The 23,899-nt window shown below is 46.0% G+C and overlaps 1 protein-coding gene across 1 annotated transcript in view; it reads right to left on the bottom strand.

Moving 5' to 3' along the window:
* LOC125453954 (lipoxygenase homology domain-containing protein 1) overlaps window positions 1-23,899 on the bottom strand; it is a 222,096-nt gene that overhangs the window by 142,766 nt on the left and 55,431 nt on the right. The window contains exon 6 of the mRNA XM_059649887.1: window positions 6,133-6,247. Within this exon, the coding sequence (XP_059505870.1) occupies window positions 6,133-6,247 (115 nt within the window). The remainder of the gene's footprint in view (window positions 1-6,132; window positions 6,248-23,899) is intronic.

The raw sequence follows: 23,899 nt of genomic DNA, 5'->3' as shown, positions 1-23,899 counted from the left end.
AATGGATATCAGTTTCAGGCTGGTTGCCTGAGATGGAGACTGAGAGGTCCAGGAAGGTGAGGGATGTGCTGGAGATGGCTCAGGTGAACTTAAGGTTGAGGTGGAAGGTGTTGGTGAAGTGGATGAACTGTTCAAGCTCCTCTGGGGAGCAAGAGGCGGCGCCAATACAGTCATCAATGTAACGCAGGAAGAGGTGGGGTTTAGGGCCAGTATAGGTGCGGAAAAGGGACTGTTCCACATAATCTACAAAGAGGCAGGCATAGCTTGGGCCCATGCAGGTACCTATGGCCACCCCCTTTGTCTGTAGGAAGTGGGAGGAATTGAAAGAGACGTTGTTGAGGGTGAGGACAAGTTCGGCTAGGCGGATGAGGGTGTCGGTGGAGGGGGACTGGTCGGGTCTACAGGACAGGAAGAAACCTTTAGCCATCTGCATGGGGAATGCAAGTGTACAGGGACTGGACATCCATGATAAAAATGAGGTGTTGGGGACTGCAGAATTGGACGTTCTGGAAGAGGTGGAGGGTGTGGGTGGTGTCACGGACATAGGCAGGGAGTTCCTGGACCAAGGGGGAGAAAATGGAGTCCAGATAGGTGGAGATGAGTTCGGTGGGGCAGGAGCAGGCTGAGACAATGGGTCAGCCAGGGCAGGCGGGTTTGTGGATTGTGGGAAGGAGATAGAAGCAGCGGTGCGGGGTTGGGGAACAATGAGTTTGGAGGCTGTGGGTGGAAGGTCACCTGAAGTGATGAGGTTGTGGATGGTTTGAGAGATGATAGTTTGGTGATGGGGGTGGGGTCATGATCCAGGGAGCGATAGGAGGAGACGTCGGAGAGTTGGCGTTTGGCCTCAGCGATGTAGATGTCAGTGCGCCATACTACCACTGTGCCTCCCTTGTCCACGGGTTTTATGGTGAAGTTGGCATTGGAGCGGAGGGAGTGGAGGGAGCAGAGTGTTGCGCATTGTGTGGAGGAGCTCAAAATCTTCCCACCCCCTACTGCATCCCAAAACCAGCCCAGCTCATCCCCACCTCCTGAAGCTATTCTTCCTCTCACCCATCCCCTCCTCCCACCTCGAGTAGCTCCTCCATTCCCTACCTCCTAACCTCATCCCACCCTCTTGATCTGTCCGTCCTCCCCAGACTGACCTATCTCCTCCCTACCTCCTCACCTACAGTCCCCTCTACTGGCTCCATCCCCACCTCTTTAACTTGTTCGACTCCTCTCCACCTATCTTCTCCTCTATCCATCTTCGATCCACCTCCCCCTCTCTCCCTATTTATTTCAGAACCCTCTCCCCCTCCCCCTTTTCTGATGAAGGGTCTAGGCCCAAAACGTCAGCTTTTGTGCTCCTAAGATGGTGCCTGGCCTGCGGTGTTCATCCCGCTCCACACTTTGTTAACAAGGTTTAGAGCTGGATGAACACAGCAGGCCAAGCAGCATCATAGCAGTTATGATGCTGCTTGGCCTGCTGCATTCATCCAGCTCTACACCTTGTAATCTCAGATTCTCCAGCATCTGCAGTTCCCACTTTCTCTGAAACAATTGGTTCCCTAACTGTTTTCTTGGGTTCTTGCAGGGGAACTTCAAAAATAATTAATTTCGCAGCTTGCGCCTATTGATACTCACAGGTGACCAGTCTGGAGGTCAAACTAATTGACAGGCCTGCTTCAGATTGCAGGCGGGTCTGAGCCTAACTAGAGGCCAGTGCTTTGTGGATCTAATCTTGAGAGGGACCAAGTCCTGGCCCAGGCTTGGCTAGGTGTGACATAGTGGTACAGGTGTGCTTCAAAAGTAATGGCAACACTCACAAAAATACAGGGAAGCACAGTGGCTCAGTGGTTAGCACTGCAGCCTCACAGCACCAGGGACCTGGGTTTGATTCCAGCCTTGGGAGACTGTCTGTGTGGAGTTTGCACATTCTCCCCGTGTCTGTGTGGCTTTCCTCCCACAGTCCAAAGATGTGCAGGCTAGGTGGATTGGCCATGCTAAATTGCCTGTAGTGTTCAGGGGTGTCTGGGTTATAGGAGGAGGGGTTTGGGGGGGATGCTTCAAGGGGCAGTGTGGACTTGTTGGGCCAAAGGGCCTGCGTCCACACTGTAGGGAATCTAATCCAATACCCAAAGAAAGTCTCAGTGACAAGGTGCTCTCCATTCCAATTGGAGTTCTTTTGTAAAAATATCTGGGCTGCCAACTAATACTGCAGATGGACAAATACCCATATCCCTAGAAAGAATAAAGTGTGCTATTTAGAATAATTATAGCTCCTAGGACTTTCACAAAGAAACAAGCTTCGAATTTCATTCTGAGGTTGCAAGATTAGGTGTGGTGCATTCAGATGGGGATGTTGAACAGTTGGGAGTACATGCAGTTTTCTTCCATTACAGTCATTACAATTCAGTCATTAAGTGCTTAATGGTTGTGTATATATTGGCAACTTGTTTGTTTTTATTTAAAAAAAGAAGTTATTTCAATTCATCGGGTAAAACAGTCATTCTCTTAACTACCATTTGCAGCCTTTGGTCATCTTTTCACCACATATGTCAACAAGGACCCAAGTGTTTAACTCCTAAACCTCCAAACTAGTGCAGTAACTGCAGCACGTAAATCAGCCTGAGTTGAGTAGTGATGATTAAATCTTAACATAAATTAGCTGCTGACACAATCTATTGTCATTAATTGTATTAAGATTCTGACTTAAATAAATTAGTTGCAATTTAGTCATCATCACAGCATTCCAAACAAGGGATTTCCTTTCCCCCTTTTCTTCCTGGTGCACCAAAATATAACATGGCATCAAACTTTGAGGAAGATATAAATTTAGATATCCTTATTCAACCCTTTCTAAGGCAAGTGGGACCCTGCCCACAAGAGCTCTCTGATCAGAAGACAACTTGCTCACCTGAAGGTGTTAACAGGCCATTGATAAGGGATACAAGGCTCTTTGGTGCAGTGGTAAGGTCACTAGCTCTGAGCCAGGTAGCGAGGTTCACATCCCATCTGCTCCGGAGGTTTGTAAGTTCTGAACAGTCTGATTAGAAAATATCTGCACACTACCAGGCAGTAAAGGGAATCAAACCCATGCCTCATCAGAGACTGGAACCTGAATCCAGCGCTTCGGACTGCTCGGCTATGCTGCCACAAGACTGTAGTTTTATTTAAGATGTATTAATTGAAACTATTACTAATGGCAAGTAAAATCCTTAGGTCAGCAATACTCCAACTAAGCTGTGCGTTGCCATGTAACGACCTGGATGGTATTGTGCAGGGATAATGGGAACTGCAGATGCTGGAGATTCCAAGATAATAAAATGTGAGGCTGGATGAACACAGCAGGCCAAGCAGCATCTCAGGAGCACAAAAGCTGACGTTTCGGGCCTAGACCCTTCATCAGAGAGGGGGATGGGGGGAGGGAACTGGAATAAATAGGGAGAGAGGGGGAGGCGGACCGAAGATGGAGAGTAAAGAAGATAGGTGGAGAGGGTGTAGGTGGGGAGGTAGGGAGGGGATAGGTCAGTCCAGGGAAGACGGACAGGTCAAGGAGGTGGGATGAGGTTAGTAGGTAGCTGGGGGTGCGGCTTGGGGTGGGAGGAAGGGATGGGTGAGAGGAAGAACCGGTTAGGGAGGCAGAGACAGGTTGGACTGGTTTTGGGATGCAGTGGGTGGGGGGGAAGAGCTGGGCTGGTTGTGTGGTGCAGTGGGGGGAGGGGATGAACTGGGCTGGTTTAGGGATGCAGTGGGGGAAGGGGAGATTTTGAAACTGGTGAAGTCCACATTGATACCATATGGCTGCAGGGTTCCCAGGCGGAATATGAGTTGCTGTTCCTGCAACCTTCGGGTGGCATCATTGTGGCAGTGCAGGAGGCCCATGATGGACATGTCATCAAGAGAATGGGAGGGGGAGTGGAAATGGTTTGCGACTGGGAGGTGCAGTTGTTTGTTGCGAACTGAGCGGAGGTGTTCTGCAAAGCGGTGTCCGTGACACCACCCACGCCCTCCACCTCCTCCAGGACTTCCAATTCCCTGGCCCCCAACACCTCATATTCACCATGGACGTCCAGTCCCTGTACACCTGCATTCCGCATGGAGATGGCCTCAAGGCCCTCCGCTTCTTCCTGTCCCGCAGGCCCGACCAGGCCCCCTCCACCGACACTCTCATCCGCCTAGCGGAACTCGTCCTCACACTCAACAACTTCTCTTTTGACTCCTCCCACTTCCTACAGACCAAGGGGGTGGCCATGGGCACCCGCATGGGCCCCAGCTATGCCTGCCTCTTTGTAGGTTACGTGGAACAGTCCATCTTCCGCACCTACACAGGCCCCAAACCCCACCTCTTCCTCCGGTACATTGATGACTGTATCGGCGCCGCCTCTTGCTCCCCAGAGGAGCTCGAACAGTTCATCCACTTCACCAACACCTTCCACCCCAACCTTCAGTTCACCTGGGCCATCTCCAGCACATCCCTCACCTTCCTGGACCTCTCAGTCTCCATCTCAGGCAACCAGCTTGTAACTGATGTCCATTTCAAGCCCACCGACTCCCACAGCTACCTAGAATACACCTCCTCCCACCCACCCTCCTGCAAAAATTCCATCCCCTATTCCCAATTCCTCCGCCTCCGCCGCATCTGCTCCCACGATAAGACATTCCACTCCCGCACATCCCAGATGTCCAAGTTCTTTAAGGACCGCAACTTTCCCCCCACAGTGATTGAGAACGCCCTTGACCGCGTCTCCCGCATCTCCCGCGACACATCCCTCACACCCCGCCCCCGCCACAACCGCCCCAAGAGGATCCCCCTCGTTCTCACACACCACCCTACCAACCTCCGGATACAACGCATTATCCTCCGACACTTCCGCCATTTACAATCCGACCCCACCACCCAAGACATTTTTCCATCCCCTCCCCTGTCTGCTTTCCGGAGAGACCACTCTCTCCGTGACTCCCTTGTTCGCTCCACACTGCCCTCCAACCCCACCACACCCGGCACCTTCCCCTGCAACCGCAGGAAATGCTACACTTGTCCCCACACCTCCTCCCTCACCCCCATCCCAGGCCCCAAGATGACATTCCACATTAAGCAGAGGTTCACCTGCACATCTGCCAATGTGGTATACTGCATCCACTGTACCCGGTGCGGCTTCCTCTACATTGGGGAAACCAAGCGGAGGCTTGGGGACCGCTTTGCAGAACACCTCCGCTCAGTTCGCAACAAACAACTGCACCTCCCAGTCGCAAACCATTTCCACTCCCCCTCCCATTCTCTTGATGACATGTCCATCATGGGCCTCCTGCACTGCCACAATGATGCCACCCGAAGGTTGCAGGAACAGCAACTCATATTCCGCCTGGGAACCCTGCAGCCATATGGTATCAATGTGGACTTCACCAGTTTCAAAATCTCCCCTTCCCCCACTGCATCCCTAAACCAGCCCAGTTCATCCCCTCCCCCCACTGCACCACACAACCAGCCCAGCTCTTCCCCCCCACCCACTGCATCCCAAAACCAGTCCAACCTGTCTCTGCCTCCCTAACCGGTTCTTCCTCTCACCCATCCCTTCCTCCCACCCCAAGCCGCACCCCCAGCTACCTACTAACCTCATCCCACCTCCTTGACCTGTCCGTCTTCCCTGGACTGACCTATCCCCTCCCTACCTCCCCACCTACACCCTCTCCACCTATCTTCTTTACTCTCCATCTTCGGTCCGCCTCCCCCTCTCTCCCTATTTATTCCAGTTCCCTCCCCCCATCCCCCTCTCTGATGAAGGGTCTAGGCCCGAAACGTCAGCTTTTGTGCTCCTGAGATGCTGCTTGGCCTGCTGTGTTCATCCAGCCTCACATTTTATTATCTTGGTATTGTGCAGGCTTTGTTTCATACAAACTAACCTGGTGTGAGGCTGAATAAAAACATGCACTGATAATCCATGCACAACTATTAAACGTTAATGGAAATGTTAGTCTTGGAAACGTGTTGAGTGTTACACAATCAGTGCAGGAGGTGGCTGTGAATAAAATAAATGCCATCCTCTCCATTTATACCCCTCAGTGGTGGCAAGATTAATATTAATTATAGAATAATTATGGCACAACAATCTGATTTCATGGCCTTGTACTCTGGAAACACATTTCACTTACTTGCTGGTCAGGTGCACCTTTGGTGTGATCCCATATTCGCCAAAGAGAGTTACAAAGACATTAGCATCGGTTCCGGCTCCTCGGACATCACCCGTTACAGTTACAACTTCATAAACTGTAAATTAAGGACAAGAGGAAATATGAAACAATTCAGGGAGATAGAAGAATTGACTAGAGATCATTTGACTCAAAATTGGAAATCTACCGGAACAGGACCCCAATGAGCTTTCTGTGTGGAATATAATTGAATCATGGGCACAACAAGGATTTCAGGAGGACAATACAGAACCGCTGGGGAAACTCAGCAATGCTCTCCCACACCCTCCTACCCATCTAAGCAACTCCAAAACTGTTTTTTAAGTAAAATGAAGTGGACAAAAGAAATGATGTTTCCCACCAACTAGAACTTAAGATGTTTGTAATGCAGGCTAGAAATCTCATTGATTCCGGTGTCGCCCAAATACCATCTCCCAATCCCTTCCAATGATGTTAAAAAGAGATTCTGTCAACTTGTTCTTCTAGCTAACAACAGTTTAATGGTCTTCCATAGGCATTTATCTTATTTCTGAGATCTTGTTATGCCTAAAGTGACTGATGAATTGGCCTACACAATAATAGAGTTCACACCTCAAAAATGGTTCTTTGGCAGTATGTACTTTGAGATGTGTTTGCAGTGTATGTACATACTGCAGTTCAACAAATCAGCTCACTACCAAGTTCTTAGTGGCAACTGGTGATCGGCATAAAATGCTGGCCTAGCCAATGAAACTCACCCCTTTGTCTCCAAAGAACAGGGTCCTGTGTTTTAAAACATGTAGCTTCCAGTAAGTACAAGTACACTATACTGTGAGTCAAAATGACAAAGCATGTACAGCAGTGAATGTTTTTCACTACATATTCTCCGAAAGTGAGACATTTGTGCGTTGAGAAAACAAAGTGTGGAGCTGGATGAACACAGCAGGCCAAGCAGCATCTTTCACTTTCTGCGTGCTCTCAATCAACATCAGCAAAATGAAGAAGCTGCTTATTGACTTCAGAAAGCAAAGTGGAGGCTGGTTCTGAGGTGAAGATGGTTGACAGTGTTAAGTTCCTGGGGCTGACGATCACCAGCAATCTGCTCTCGTCCACACACGTTGACACTAGAGTCAAGAAACCACAGCAATGCCTCTACTTTTTCAGGAGGCTAAGGAAAGTTGAGATGTCCATAATGGCTCTTATAGATGTGCCATAGTAAACATCCTGTCTGGATGCATCAGAATCTGGTAAGGCAACTACTCTTCCCAAGACCACAAGAAACTATAGAGAGTTTTGAACACAGCCCAGTCCATCACGTAAACCAGCCTTCCATCCATTGACTCCATCTATGTTTCCTATTGCATCAGGAAAGCAATCAGCATAATCAAAGACCCCAATCCCCACCCTGGTTATATTGTCTTTGACACTGTTTCATTGGTCAGAAGATATAAATGTCTAAATGCACGTACAAACAGATTCAAGAACAGATTTTTCCCTGCTGTTATCAGACTGCTGATAATGAAACTCTTAAATGTTAATGTCGATCTCTCCCTGCCCCTTCTCAGCAGCTGTAACACTGTGTCCTGCACTCTGTTGTGCTACCCTGATGCACTTGTACAGTACGATCTGTCTGTAAGGCACGTAAGACAACACTTTTCATTGTAGACCCTTGGGCACAAAAGCTGACGTTTCGGGCCTAGACCCTTCATCAGAGAGGGGGATGGGGTGAGGGTTCTGGAATAAATAGGGAGAGGGGGAGGCGGACCGAAGATGGAGAGAAAAGAAGATAGGTGGAGAGAGTATAGGTGGGGAGGTAGGGAGGGGATAGGTCAGTCCAGGGAAGACGAACAGGTCAAGGAGGTGGGATGAGGTTAGTAGATAGATGGGGGTGCGGCTTGGGGTGGGAGGAAGGGATGGGTGAGAGGAAGAACAGGTTAGGGAGGCAGAGACAGGTTGGACTGGTTTTGGGATTCAGTGGGTGGAGGGGATGAGCTGGGCTGGTTGTGTGGTGCAGTGGGGGGAGGGGACGAACTGGGCTGGTTTAGGGATGCAGTGGGGGAAGAGGAGATTTTGAAAGTGGTCAAGTCCACATTGATACCATTAGGCTGCAGGGTTCCCAGGCGGAATATGAGTTGCTGTTCCTGCAACCTTCGGGTGGCATCATTGTGGCACTGCAGGAGGCCCATGATGGACATGTCATCTAAAGAATGGGAGGGGGAGTGGAAATGGTTTGCGACTGGGAGGTGCAGTTGTTTGTTGCAAACAATTTATTAACTCATCCTTCTACGCCCTCATCCAGGTCATTTATAAAAATGACAAACAGCAGTGGACCCAACACCGACCCTTGCGGTACACCACTAGTAACTGGTGTACAGGATGAACATTTCCCATCAACTACCACCCTCTGTCTTCTTTCAGCAAGCCAATTTCCGATCCAAACTGCTATATCTCCCACAATTCCATTCCTCAGCATTTTGTACAATAGCCTATTGTGAGGAACCTTATCGAACGCCTTGCTGAAATCCATATACACCACATCAACCGGTATTTTCATTTAAAACTATTTTCCATTTATCTTTTAAAAGATGGTCAGGCATTGCGCAGTTCGGAGGTGCAGAATTCCTAGCGTCTAACCTGCTTTCATAGCCATGGTGTTCATAGAGATTCTGCAATTAATTTCTGGTCAGCGGCAACCTTCAGGATAGTGGATGACTCAGCAATGGTAATGCCACTGAATGTGACAGGAAGATGGGTAAGTTCTCTTCAATGGTAGTCGTTGGTCATTACCTGGGGAACTTGTGTGGTGTGAATGTTAAATGCCAATCATTAGAAAAAGCCTGAATATTCCTGGACATGGATGTGGACTGCTTCAGTATCAGAGGAGCTGCAAATGAGCAGTCTCACTCCTGAGCTTTTCTTAGAGGGAGGGTCACAAATTAAATAGTTCAAGATGATTAGGCCTTGGCTACTGCTCTTACACACCACTACAAGAACATTGTGGAACTGAGATGGTTAGTCTTCAACTACCACAACTAGCTTTGTCCGTGCTAACTATGACATGGATGAATTTGGGAGTATCTGCTCTTACAATATGCATGAATCATGGTGCATTAAACATCAAAAGGATTATCCACAGTTTGAACCACCCATAGTAAATGGCCTACTTCTGCTCCTAGTTTCTAAAGATATAGAAGGATATGGTGGTAGCGCAGGAAAATGGTAGGCAGGTCAGCCATGATCTAGATGAATAACACAACTGATCTAAGGGGCCAGAGATAATGGGAACTGCAGATGCTGGAGATTCCAAGATAATAAAATGTGAGGCTGGATGAACACAGCAGGCCAAGCAGCATCTCAGGAGCACAAAAGCTGACGTTTCGGGCCTAGACCCTTCATCAGAGAGGGGGATGGGGGGAGGGAACTGGAATAAATAGGGAGAGAAGGGGAGGCGGACCGAAGATGGAGAGTAAAGAAGATAGGTGGAGAGGGTGTAGGTGGGGAGGTAGGGAGGGGATAGGTCAGTCCAGGGAAGACGGACAGGTCAAGGAGGTGGGATGAGGTTAGTAGGTAGCTGGGGGTGCGGCTTGGGGTGGGAGGAAGGGATGGGTGAGAGGAAGAACCGGTTAGGGAGGCAGAGACAGGTTGGACTGGTTTTGGGATGCAGTGGGTGGGGGGGAAGAGCTGGGCTGGTTGTGTGGTGCAGTGGGGGGAGGGGATGAACTGGGCTGGTTTAGGGATGCAGTAGGGGAAGGGGAGATTTTGAAACTGTTTCAAAATCTCCCCTTCCCCCACTGCATCCCTAAACCAGCCCAGTTCATCCCCTCCCCCCACTGCACCACACAACCAGCCCAGCTCTTCCCCCCCACCCACTGCATCCCAAAACCAGTCCAACCTGTCTCTGCCTCCCTAACCGGTTCTTCCTCTCACCCATCCCTTCCTCCCACCCCAAGCCGCACCCCCAGCTACCTACTAACCTCATCCCACCTCCTTGACCTGTCCGTCTTCCCTGGACTGACCTATCCTCTCCCTACCTCCCCACCTACACCCTCTCCACCTATCTTCTTTACTCTCCATCTTCGGTCCGCCTCCCCCTCTCTCCCTATTTATTCCAGTGTCCTCCCCCCATCCCCCTCTCTGATGAAGGGTCTAGGCCCGAAACGTCAGCCTTTGTGCTCCTGAGATGCTGCTTGGCCTGCTGTGTTCATCCAGCCTCACATTTTATGATCTAAGGGGCCAAATGGCATATATCAGCTCCTAGTTCTTGTGTTTGTATATTTTCTATCTAAATGTAAAAAGCTAGAAATGCTTATACCCACCATGTTGCTATAGGCATTGAAAGAGGGCCTGCATTAAAGGCAAATGAGGGGCTTGTATCTGTTTGGTCTCCTTGACCGAAGTGCTTTGTGCTGAATGTGGCCTGGCCAGCAGGGATCCCCCTCGTTCTCACAAACCACCCCACCAACCTCCAGATACAACGCATCATTCTCCGACACTTCCGCCATCTACAATCCGACCCCACCACCCAAGACATTTTTCCATCCCTACCCCTGTCTGCTTTCCGGAGAGACCACTCTCTCCGTGACTCCCTTGTTCGCTCCACACTGCCCTCCAACCCCACCACACCCGGCACCTTCCCCTGCAACTGCAGGAAATGCTACACTTGCCCCCACACCTCCTCCCTCACCCCCATCCCAGGCCCCAAGATGACATTCCACATTAAGCAGAGGTTCTCCTGCACATCTGCCAATGTGGTATACTGCAACCACTGTACCCGGTGTGGCTTCCTCTACATTGGGGAAACCAAGCGGAGGCTTGGGGACCGCTTTGCAGAACACCTCCGCTCGGTTCGCAACAAACAACTGCACCTCCCAGTCGCAAACCATTTTCACTCCCCCTCCCATTCTCTAGATGACATGTCCATCATGGGCCTCCTGCAGTGCCACAATGATGCCACCCGAAGGTTGCAGGAACAGCAACTCATATTCCACCTGGGAACCCTGCAGCCTAATGGTATCAATGTGGACTTCACCACTTTCAAAATCTCCCCTTCCGCCACCGCATCCCTAAACCAGCCCAGTTCGTCCCCTCCTCCCACTGCACCACACAACCAGCCCAGCTCTTCCCCTCCACCCACTGCATCCCAAAACCAGTCCAACCTGTCTCTGCCTCCCTAACCTGTTCTTCCTCTCACCCATCCCTTCCTCCCACCCCAAGCCGCACCCCCATCTACCTACTAACCTCATCCCACCTCCTTGACCTGTTCGTCTTCCCTGGACTGACCTATCCCCTCCCTACCTCCCCACCTATACTCTCTCCACCTATCTTCTTTTCTCTCCATCTTCGGTCCGCCTCCCCCTCTCTCCCTATTTATTCCAGAACCCTCACCCCATCCCCCTCTCTGATGAAGGGTCTAGGCCCGAAACGTCAGCTTTTGTGCTCCTGAGATGCTGCTTGGCCTGCTGTGTTCATCCAGCCTCACATTTCATTATCTTGTGCTCAGGAAAACAAGCTTATCTTGTGTCATTACCGGAATGGTCCTTGAAGGTAGGTTTTTAAAAACTGCTCACCACAAGCAAGAATGCTGTCCTCAGTTACACATAAAAACACAGGCTCTGCCTGTCACCAATTGCCCCACCTTATTTTCTTTATCGTGATCATCACTCCCTTCCTTCTCCCTTTAGCTCCCTTATTCTCCTCCCTCTCCTGCTCGCTTTCACAGCAGTCTCCATCCCTCTCACTCAGCATGTGTCCCACGCATTAGGTGACCTACTTATAAGACATACCTACCGTGAGATTCAAATATTCATCAGCAGTGAGCTGCCTGAGAAAGCCTGGTGCATGTACAACACACACTGGTCCGATATAAGTGAGGCTTGAGGCTGAATATTGGGTAAGTCTCAGGACTTGCCAATTTGCTGCTACTGTGTTCTGCAGGCAACTCCCTGCAAATATCAGGGCTATAATATTTGATTTTGTCAAACACACGTACAGTCAGGTTGTTTTCTTTGGAGCAAAGAATACTGAAGGGTGGGGGGATCCTTTTAGAGATGTATAAGTGTATGAGGGTCATGAATAGAAAGTAGCCATGCCCTTTACACAAAGGATCAATAACAAGAGTTTAGAGAGATTTTGAGAAAAACCTTTTGTCCCAGAAGGTGGTGGGGTTCTGGAATGCATGGCCTGGTAAAGGAATTCAGGCAGAAAACCTCACAAACTTTAAAAAGTACATGGATGAATACTTGAAATGTCCTAACATTCAAGGCTTTGGGCCTATAGGTAGTGGTATACCTTTTTGGTGGTATACTCTTAATAGACCAAAGGCATTTGTAGTGATAGATTCTAAATATAGCATTCCATGCAAATAGGCCTCTTCTGTTCTGAGTTCTGAGGAAGTGTCACTCAACCCGAAATGTTAACTCTGATTTCTCTCCACAAATATTGCCAGACCTACTGAGCTTTGCCAGCAATTTCTATTTTTGCCTCTTCTGTACTGTATGATTTTATGATTAAAATCAAGAAGAAACATTATTTGAATGTAAAATCCTATACTCATGTACAGTACTATCAGAACTGAGAATCATGAGGAGCATGGTAGAAATTCTATGATGACTGAAGACTGCAGTGGAACTTCCACTTCAGGAGAACATCATAAACAACCCACATTCATGAGGAACACAGCATTAGAGCTTATATTCATGGGAAATGCTGGAAAGCTGTGTCAGAATTTCACCTTGGATTCTGCTTTGGAATCCAAACTCATGTAGATAAATCCACACCCCAGAGGGCACCGTAACAGGTTCAACACTCCTCAGTATGTCTGTAAGAACCTATATTCATTATAAATGCCGTATGATATATATTGTGTATATTATGTCAAAATATACATTCACATGGAATGATATATTTAGAATCTTTCACTGCAAATGCTGTGTTAAATCCTATGGATCAGACTCGTCAATTCAATCAAAATTTAGTCACCTATGCAAGAGGTAATATCAGGCCCTACATAGGTTTAAGGAACCCTATCTGAAATTTATTTAGAGAGAACAAAGCATTAGAATATATGACAAGATTTTTTAAGTACCCCACCCCAGAGGTGGGCAGGCAAGTAGAGGAGAAATAGAATCAGATGGCATGGCAAAGGGACACTGTGCATTTCCTGGTAACTTACTAATCAGGCCACAACACTGACTGGCAGTGAGCTCAGGGTTGAGAATGGGCAGTGATAGAGTTTGGTGGAGGGTTTTTGAAGTGTTTCCTGCATGGGCACCAAAATGACAATAAGCAGGGAAAATCACAGAATCTCTCTTGTTACAGTAGAGAAGGAAGTCATTCAGTCCATTGTGACTGCATGGTATCTCTGAACAAACATTTCATTCATATCATTCTCTTGCTTTCTCCTCAGAGCCCTGCACATTGTTCCTTTTCAAATAACCTTACAGAATAGACTGGGAAATCCTCAGTCTATCAGTGAAAATTTTCACATGGAACCCATCATAACTTCAACACAATTATTTGACTTCACATTACATAGAATTAAATGAGACAGCACATTCAGACCAATCAGTCCATACCACTGTTTATGCTGTGATCGAGCTAGCTCTATCAGCACAATCCTCTAATCCCTTCTCCATCGTGTGCCAATCTACCATCCTCTCAAATGCATCCACACAAATTGCTTCAAGCACTCCCTCTGCTAATCAGTTCCACGTTTGATCACTCTCGGGAAATAAGTTTCTTTTCAAATGCTCACTCACTACCTTGTTGACTTTCTTTTATTGATGGACTCTAGTTATACTCTTCCTCATACAAGAAAACATTTGATGTAGTTTCATGCCCACACAGGAGGTGGGTTGTGAGGAAGGTGATGGTATTTGATTGGGCAGGAGGATGGGGAATGTCTTCAATCTCTCCCGCTTAAGGGCAACTTGAATGTAAATCCTTCCACCTGGATGCCAGTTGAGGGTTTTAAGTGGGCAATTGCTACCCATTAGAGGGCTTTCTCCTGCCAATGAAAGTGTTCAACTTGTAGTGGGTGGAGCTTGCCATGCAGGGAAGCAATGAGTAAACATAAAAGGGTTTGCTTGTGTCATTCTGGGGGGAGGGGTCCCACGTTCAAAGATACCCAGTCCCTGAGTGTCCTCAACTCATATCTCGTTTCCATGCTCCAGGCTGCTAGAAAAGTGTATCCTGCCCTTGCTTAATTCCCCCAGGAATCTAACAAGAAACAAAAGTAAAATATTATGGATGCTGGAAATCTGAAACAAACACTGAAATTGCTGGGGAAACTTACAGGGGGAGATGATGGCCTGGTGGTAATATTGCTGCATCCAGAGACTCAGGTAATGTTCTGGGGATAACAAAGTGTGAAGCTGGATGAATACAGCAGGCCAAGCAGCATCTCAGGAGCACAAATCCTCTCTGATGAAGGGTCTAGGCCCGAAACGTCAGCTTTTGTGCTCCTGAGATGCTGCTGGGCCTGCTGTGTTCATCCAGCTTCACACTTTATTATCTTGGATTCTCCAGCATCTGCAGTTCCCATGATCACTAATGTTCTGGGGACCTGGGTTTGAGTCCTGCTACAACAGATGGTGGAATTTGAATTCAATAAATGTCTGGAATTAAAAGTCTAACAATGGACATGAGTTGACTGTTGGAAAACGCTGTCTGGTTCACTAATGTCCTTTAGGAAAGGAAACTGCCATCCTCAGCTGGTCTGGCCGACATATAACCCCAGATCCACAGCAGTATGGTTGACTCTGGGGAGGTGTAATGCTGGCCTAGCCAGCAATCCCCTCATCCTTTAAATAAATGAAGAAAAAAACTTGACAGGTCTTACAGCATTTGTGGAGAGAGTAACAAATTAACATTTTGAGTCTGGTAGGGCTCTTCTTCAGAAGAAGTCATATTGGGCTTGACATATTAATGCTGTTTCTCTCTCCACAGATGCTGCCAGATCTGCTGGATTTCTCCAGCATTTTCTGAGCGAATACCCAACAATGAATGCCAATGAAGATCCAGTCCAGTGTATCACTGCGGGCAGCCATGAGCTCCTGGTGACAATACTGGTAATGGAGAGTTCCTCTGAACCGCCAGTAACTTTTAGATGTGTGACTTCCACCCTGCTGGCAGAAGTCTGACAATCTAAAGAGTCGGGAGCCCTAGTAACAGAGTACTGCCAAACAGGGGCTTAATACCCTTAGCGCTCCTGAAATTTGATAGACGTGGGTGTTGCTAGTATTGGCTACAGAGTTGGCTTCTTCCTCCAATCTTATTAAACACCACTAATTTCTCCTGTTTGGTTTTCTCCACTGGGCCAGGTCCTTCCCTCTTCCAGGCCTGGCAGAAATGTTGTGGCTCAGCCCAACCCCACTGTGGGAATTTGCCTCATAGCCATTTAATGGTCCAGAAAATTTAATGGTCCCTGGACAATTAAATGGCTAGGGGGGAGAATTCCACCCCCATCTGGGAGATGCCCTACTTCTGTTTCCACAAGGCCAGGCAAATGGCCCTGTGATCCCAGCAGCACTGTTAGAAGCAATGGTCACTGCTGGGTCTGCAATCAGTAACCAATGGCAGCGCTCAATGGAGCCAGACACTGAGATAAATTAAAGTATTACTGAGGCCTGGCAGTGAAGAGGTTGCAGTGCTGGGATGAACAATGTAATGAGACTAGGGAAATGGAGAAGGAACCCTATGTCTTTCTCTCTTTCTCTTTCTCTCTCTTGCCTGGAAGCTGCTGGCTTCACACTTAGCATGGGCCTCACTGTCTAGTGGACAGATGGGCTGCCCTATGCTGCACCACCATGTGTAAAAGTGGGTGGGCAAATGGGTAGGCACGTAGAATGATATATATGGCATTGCACCTAATCTTATTATGCCACTCCCTGTCCGCCAATTCACCTCTGGAGGCATGCCATCTGTTCTACTCTATCAATACCTTTCATAATTTTACTTGGCCCCCACTTAGCCTTCTCAGAGACTCAACATGCTCATTCTCTCCTGATCAGCACACCCCTACATTTCCTTTATCAGCCCTGTAAATCTTCTTTTACTCCTTCACTGGTGACTCTCTTCATGGCCTTGAAATATGGTCCTGGGAAAATTTTAAGACTGCTGCCCATGTAAGCCTTTCGCTTTTCATCCCTTCTAATATTTGGAAGCTGAATTCCCTCACTATTATACCCTAATATTTCTATACCTCTTAGATTTGCCAACATATCTGTCTTTCTATATCTCCCTGACACACCAAGCAAAGTGATTGCTCTCATTTTGTTTTTAAATCCTACCCATATAATCTCATTTGACGAACCTTCTAAGATCACCTCACCTTACCACAGTAATTCACTCCCTTGCTTAATAATGTGAGACCACCTCCTCTTTCACAATCCCCTGCCCCTGTTTCACTTAAAGATTCCCTACCCTGGAACATTGAGCCACCAGTTCTGACCCTCCCTCAACCATATCTTGGTGATAGCAACGACATCACATCCCCACGCGTTAATCAACACTCTGAATCCATTTGCCTTATTTGCAAGATTTTTGCATTATAATAAATGCCATTAACTTTGCAATGCTCCCATGCGCCTTAACTACATTCACACACTGCCTTCAAGGCTGAGTTGGTTCTTCAATTACACTTGTCTTGTGGATCATCCCCCACTGTACTTCCACTCCACATCCCATCTCCCTGCCAAATTTGTTTAAACCCCATTTAATTGAGACGTTGTCTCATATCTCAGAAACAAAAAAAAAGATAAATTAAGTGAATCTGAATGAGAAAGGCAATAAATAAGACATTTCTTCAATAATGACCTTTCTTCTTGTGGTATGGATCCTCTCCCTCGTCTGAGGATTCAGTGCGGTATGTCAGAAGTTCTCTCTCATAAATTTCTTGATAGTTGAATGGTTTTTTAGATGTTTTGTGTTTTGGTTTATCTCCTTTCTGTTTCTCTTTCTTCTTTTCTCTTTTTTCTTCTTCACTGTCATTTGAACCCTTCTTGGATTTTTTCCCTTTATTCTTCTCCTTTCGAGGTTTATCAACATGATCATCATCTTCAACTGAACCTTTTGACTTGGACCTTTTGTTAGGCTCTTCATTTGGAGATGTTTTCTTTTTCTTCCTTTTTTCCAATACTATTTCTTCTTCTTCATCATCTTCTAAGCGTTCCTTTGATTTTTTCTTCTTGTCTTTCATGTTGGTGTCATTTTCAAATTTTCTTTCCTGCCTTTTATCCTATGTGTCACATTCATGTAACAAGTTGCTCTCTGCTCTCTCCTGCATAGCTTCACGACTCTCATGAAAAATTACTGCTCTGCCAGACACACGTGACTTAAAGAGAAAGCAGAGTGTAAAAAGAGCCCAGAAGCACAAACCTTATCATCAGGCTTCAGGTCTTTCCATAATTTATGTATTGGGATCACTTTACAGATGGGGGAATGTCTTAGCTTTACTTGAGATCTCCCACCACTGCTGTAGACAATGACTGGGTTGCATTTAGAAAACCACAAACTAAACATTATACTTGGAAGACATAATAGTAAGACCTTAGGAACAAATTCTGTGCCAAAGCTTGTGAGAGAGTGGAAACTTATTATTGAATTAGGGTACCTTTATTACACCATATTGCTTAACTAGTACTGCTTTTACTCAGCTCGTCAAATTCTGCTACATTCCCATACTATAAGTTTAAGGCAAAGACACAATCACTTTGTTTGGAGGAACCCTATGTCAATAATTTACCTTCCTGTCACATTGGGAATGATTTTAACTCCCCCTTCTTGATGGGAATTAGCGTGACAGATTAAACCTGGGTGAGCTGTCTTACTCGCAAGAGGCTATTCTGTACCTGCCCCGTATGATGTTACCCTCAGTGACTGCCACTTGAGGCAAGCCTTTGCCCAAAGACGTGACTGGTGCTGCCGTGTAGTTTGCACTCAACTAGGGAGGAAGGATGCTGCAGTGTGGACAAAAGAGACCATGGTGAGTTTACAACAAAGAAACAAAGAAACAAAGAAACCTACAGCACAGGAACAGGCCCTTCAGCCCTCCAAGCCTGCGCTGATCACAATCCTCTGTCTAACCTGTCATCTATTTCCTAACGGTCCATGTCCATTTGCTCCCTGCCCATCCATGTACCTGTCCAAATCTATCTTAAAAGACGCTAACATGTCTGCGTCTATCACCTCCGCTGGCAACGCATTCCAGGCACCCACCAGCCTCTGTGTAAAGAACTTTCCACACATATCTCCCTTAAACTTTCCTCCTCTCACTTTGAACTCATGACCCCTAGTAATTGAGTCCCCCACTCTGGGAAAAAGCTTCTTGCTATCCACCCTGTCTATGCCTCTCATGATTTTGTAGACCTCAATCAGGTCCCCCCTCAATCTCCGTCTTTCTAATGAAAATAATCCTAATCTCCTCAACCTCTCTTCATAGCTAGCACCCTCCATACCAGGCAATATCCTGGTGAACCTCCTCTGTACCCTCTCCAAAGCATCCACATCCTTTTGGTAATGTGGCGACCAGAACCGTACACAGTACTCCAAATGTGGACGAACCAAAGTCTTATACAACTGTAACATGACCTGCCAACTCTTGTACTCAATACCCTGCCCATTGAAGGAAAGCATGCCATATGCCTTCTTGACCACCCTATTGACCTGCATTGCCACCTTCAGGGAACAATGAACCTGAACACCCAGATCTCTCTGTTCATCAATTTTCCCTAGGACTTTTCCATTTACTGTATAGTTCGCCCTTGAATTAGATCTTCCAAAATGCATCACCTCGCATTTGCCCGGATTGAACTCCATCTGCCATCTATCTGCCCAACTCTCCAATCTATCTATATTCTGCTGTAATTTCTGACAGTCCCCTTCACTATCAGCTACTCGACCAATCTTAGCGTCATCAGCAAACTTGCTGATCAGGCCACCTACACCTTCCTCCAGATCATTTACATAAATCACAAACAACAGTGGTCCCAACACATTTCCCTGTGGAACACCACTGGTTACAGGTCTCCAATTTGAGAAACTCCCTTCTACTACTACCCTTTGTCTCCTGTTGCCCAGCCAGTTTTTTATCCATCTAGCTAGCACACCCTGGACCCCATGTGACTTCACTTTCTCCATCAGCCTGCCATGGGGAACCTTATCAAACGCCTTACTGAAATCCACATATATGACATCTACAGCCTTTCCCTCATCAATCAACTTTGTCACGTCCTTAAAGAATTCTATTAAGTTGGCAAGACATGACCTTCCCTGTACAAAACCATGTTGCCTATCACTGATAAGCCCATTTTCTTCCAAATGGGAATAGATCCTATTCCTCAGTATCTTCTCCAGTAGCTTCCCTACCACTGACGTCAGGCTCACCGGTCAATAATTACCTGGATTATCCTTGCTGCCCTTTTTAAACAAGGGGACAACATTAGCAAGTCTCCAGTCCTCTGGGACCTCACCCGTGTCTAAGGACACTGCAAAGATATCTGTTAGGGCCCCGGCTATTTCCTCTCTCTCTTCCCTCAGTAAGCTGGGATAGATCCCATCCGGACCTGGGGACTTGTCCACCTTAATGTCTTTTAGGATACCTAACACTTCCTCCTTCCTTATGTCAACTTGACCTAGACTAAGCAAACATCTATCCCTAACCTCAACATCCGTCATGTCCCTCTCCTTGGTGAATACCGATGCAAAGTACTCGTTAAAAATGTCACCCATTTTCTCTGACTCAGTGCATAACTTTCCTTCTTTGTCCTTAAGTGGGCCAATCCTTTCTCTAGTTACCCTCTTGCTCTTTATATATGAATAAAAGGCTTTGGGATTTTCCTTAACCATGTTTGCCAGCAATATCTCACTTTTGAATATACTTTTGAAAGGATTCCATTGGGGGCCAGCAAGAACTGGAATGATCTGCTGGGCCCTCGTAATGAATTTATGAGACCCACATGACATTTTTTGTCCTTGGCCATTTAATTCTTCTCACCATCACTTGCACCATTTCACTATGCTGGAGATCATAAGATGGAATCTGACAGTCTCTAGCTCTCACCTCAACTCCCATCTTGTCCACCAACCTTTATGCCGTCCCTCTAACTTTGGGTGGGGGAGACAGATGTCCAATATTAAACTGAATGAGGCTCCACCCCATTCTCTTCTACTTGGCGCATCATCTGCTTTGTGCCCTCTTGCCCACCAAAGACCAATGCGAACCAAAGTTAAAGTTGCCTCAATTTGTTAATTTGCTTATAATGATAATGCACACTAATGCCATACTTTAATATAGAGAAATGTCCCCACATAGAACAGAAGTTGAACAATGCACAGAAAGGACAATACAGGAAATGATTGCTGTTGTGGTCAAGGAAGTAATTATTGTGATGTCTTTTGAAAATGCAGACTGTGCAAACAAACTGAGATTTGGCATTGGAGGATATTACTAAAGTAAGTGGGATAAGATGACAAATATTTCTTTTTCTAAGTTATTTTTTCATGAAATGGGATGTACATAAGGATCAGGGTTTGCAAATCAATGCATTGAGACGTGTGCTGGGGAACCAATGGATGGCGGTTAGGAGTGAGACTAATTGATGTGTGAGACTTAGTACAGGGTAGGAAGGAAAATGTGCTGTTTCAGATGAGATGGAACTACATAAGATGGAGTGGAAACTGGAAAGTGCCATATTAGAGTAATACAGCCAGGAAACAATGAATTTGTAAAAATTACCATCAGTGTTGATAGGGTCAAGAAAGAATTTGGAGATTTGATGAGATGGATAATGGGAATCTTGGTTTTAGGAAATGAGAATAAACTTCAGTTAAGGATTGAACACAATGTTGACATTCCATACTGCCTGATTAGGGCTAAGCAGTTAGCTGGGCAGGGAGACTGAATTGGAGACAAGGTGTAAAGTTTCTGGTGAGATGTTTTCTTGTTGTCAATATATTGGTCCTGAGCGATCATCCCAAGATCTGACTGGCAGAAAGACAAAATAGCAAAGCTGATGGGAGTTGGAGCAGAGTGAGGGAGGAAATGAGACCCAAAGAACATTCAATTTCATATTTATGTTCACACCATCACATTGCAATCTAGCTTCTGTGAAGTTGAGTAAGTCCTGAATCCTCAACCTGTACTGGAATTCAGTCATTGCACTGTGTCCTAATTCAACACATTCTCTGAGACATAAAACTGTCAAATTATTTGTTATTTCAATCATGTGTGTGGGAGCTATTGATTGTGGTTGTTCATAAGACACTGACTACATTTAAGACTTTCCCATGGAATGATCTTCATAACTGTTATCTTATTATGTATAATAGTTATATTATAGAAAAAAATTAATGGTTCTTTAGCATTATGTACAATACATTTATATTATGTACTGAATTCAATGGGAATATTCAAGTGCGTTGTTGTATGATCTGTATTCTTCAAATGACAAATGATAAACTAATCTGGCTTTAAAGATTACTTTAACTTATTTGTAGGTCAGGTTTCAAATTCAGACAGGTTGAGTTACACTGCCCTTGGAACTTCTGCACTTTATGGCTTGTAACCTTAGAATGCATTAGCTTTATGAATGAAATTGTTCATCTAAATGCAATCTACCCGCTTGTCTGCTGTGGATGCATTATGTAAGTGTTATTATGCAACTACAAGTTGGCCCAAGTGTACAGCTATCTAGTCAAAACACACACCACAAACTGCAGTGAAGAGGCTGGTGGTTATGTAGTACCATCACAGTGACAGCAGGATTGCTGTGCTTTATAATATGGCCTAAAAGTCATGCAGACTTTTGCTCTTAATGGTCACTAGTGGGTGACAGTCGTACACTTGCATTTTATGAATTTCACTACAAATTAGAGCCAAAACAGCACAGGACTCTTGAAAAGAGCCGTGCGAACAGACCGAATGTATATCTTCTTCCCAAAACCAGACTGAAGAATCATGAATAGTGAAGAATCAGAACAAACAGGTTTTCAAGATATTAATGGAAAAATGCAAGATGAAATTAGAGAGAAGTTAAGTTTTGCTAGCTTAAGAAGCCTAGCACTAAACTGGGTGGTAAAGTAAGATGCAATGAAGAAATAAAAAATTTATGAATGGATATGGATAGGTGAGATGTATGGACTAAAATGTGGCAGATGAAGTTTGACATGGATAATTGTGAAGTTTCTAGTTGGAGCAATAGAAAATCAAATTATTATATGAGTGGCACGTTAGCTTAGTGGTTAGCAGTGCTGCCTCACAGTGCCGAGGACCCAGGTTTGATTCCACCTTCAGGCAACTGTCTGTGTGGAGTTTGCACGTTCTTCCTGTGTCTGCATGGGTTTCCTCCAGGTGCTCTGGTTTTCTCTCACAGTCTGAAGATGTGCAGGCTAGGTGGATTGGCCATGCTAACTTACACATAGTGTCCAGGGATGAGTAGATTAAGGGGGTGGGTTCTGGGTGGGATGCTCTGAGGGTCGGTGTGGACTTGTTGGGCTGACAGACTTGTTTCCACACTGTAGCGATTCGATTCTATTCTATATAAATGATCAAAGCTTTAGTGCAGAGTCATCTGGGTGTTCTCATGCATGAATCACAAAAAAACTAGTATGCAGGTACATGGTATAGCAGTTAATAATTTAGGCAAATGGAATATTAGCATTTATTGCTAAAAGAATAGAGTAAAAAAGTAGGGAAGTGTTGTTGTAACTGTACAAGGCATCAGTGAGACTACATCTGGAGAACAATTTTGGTTCCTTACTTGAGAAGAGATGTATTTGCATTGGAGACAGTTCAGAGAAGGTTCACTGAATAGATTCCAGAGATGAGGCACTTGTCTTGTGAAGAGAGATTGAGCAGTTTATGCCAATAATCTTGAGTACAGAAGAATGAGAAGAGAACTAACTGAGGCATGTAAGATGCTGAAGAAGTTTGGCAGAGTACACATAGAAAGATGCTTCCTCATGTAATGCAATCTAGAATTAGAGGTCATAATTGTAAGGTAAGGAGTAGCAGAGGTATGGAGAAATGTCTTCTCTCAAAGAGCTGCAAACCTATGGAATTCACTACACAAGAGGGTGGTGGACGCCAGGACTTTGAGTAAATTTAAGGTGGAGACTTTTAATTAGAAATGGGTTGGAGAGTTATAAAGAGCAGGCTGGAAAGTGGTGTTGAGGCCAAGATCAGATCAACCATGGTTGTATTAAATGGCTGAGTAGACTCATGGGGTTGAAGTGCCTTTCCTGCTGTTAGTTCTCGAAGCCAAAGACCTAGGTTCAAATCCCAGCTGCTCTGGAGGAGTGTTTTTAAAAAAAAGGTTCAATGCTCAGTCTCCATAGATTTTGCCTGGCTTGCCAAGTATTTCCTGTATTTTCTGTCTCAGTTTCCGATTTCCACCAGCTCCTTTTTTTGGGCAAAACTTTATATTTTACAGTTAGGTGGTTTCTTTCTGTTTCCTAAATGTTTACATTTGAATGTCATGAGAAGTGGGCTATTGAGGTTTTAAAGCTATCCATGAGCTTTGCAGTCTGGGCCTGGATCCTTAGGTGGGCCCTACTAAGACTGAGCAAAAGGAACAATAAATAAAAACAGACGATGCTGAAAAGGCCTGACCCTGAAAAGGTCAGATCTGTGACCTTTCAGCAGAATTGAGAAAAGTTAGAAAGGTTTTGGGTAGGTGAAGTAGAATGTGTGAGAGAGTGTTGAAGGCGTTGCCATCTCGGTGCCATGATCAGTGGTGTAATCAGCCGTGGTCTA

Source organism: Stegostoma tigrinum, chromosome 1 (assembly GCF_030684315.1).
Source record: "Stegostoma tigrinum isolate sSteTig4 chromosome 1, sSteTig4.hap1, whole genome shotgun sequence".
Lineage (NCBI taxonomy): Eukaryota > Metazoa > Chordata > Chondrichthyes > Orectolobiformes > Stegostomatidae > Stegostoma > Stegostoma tigrinum.
Note: the sequence above shows the minus strand (reverse complement) of the source record. Positions and strands in the feature narration are given on the sequence as shown.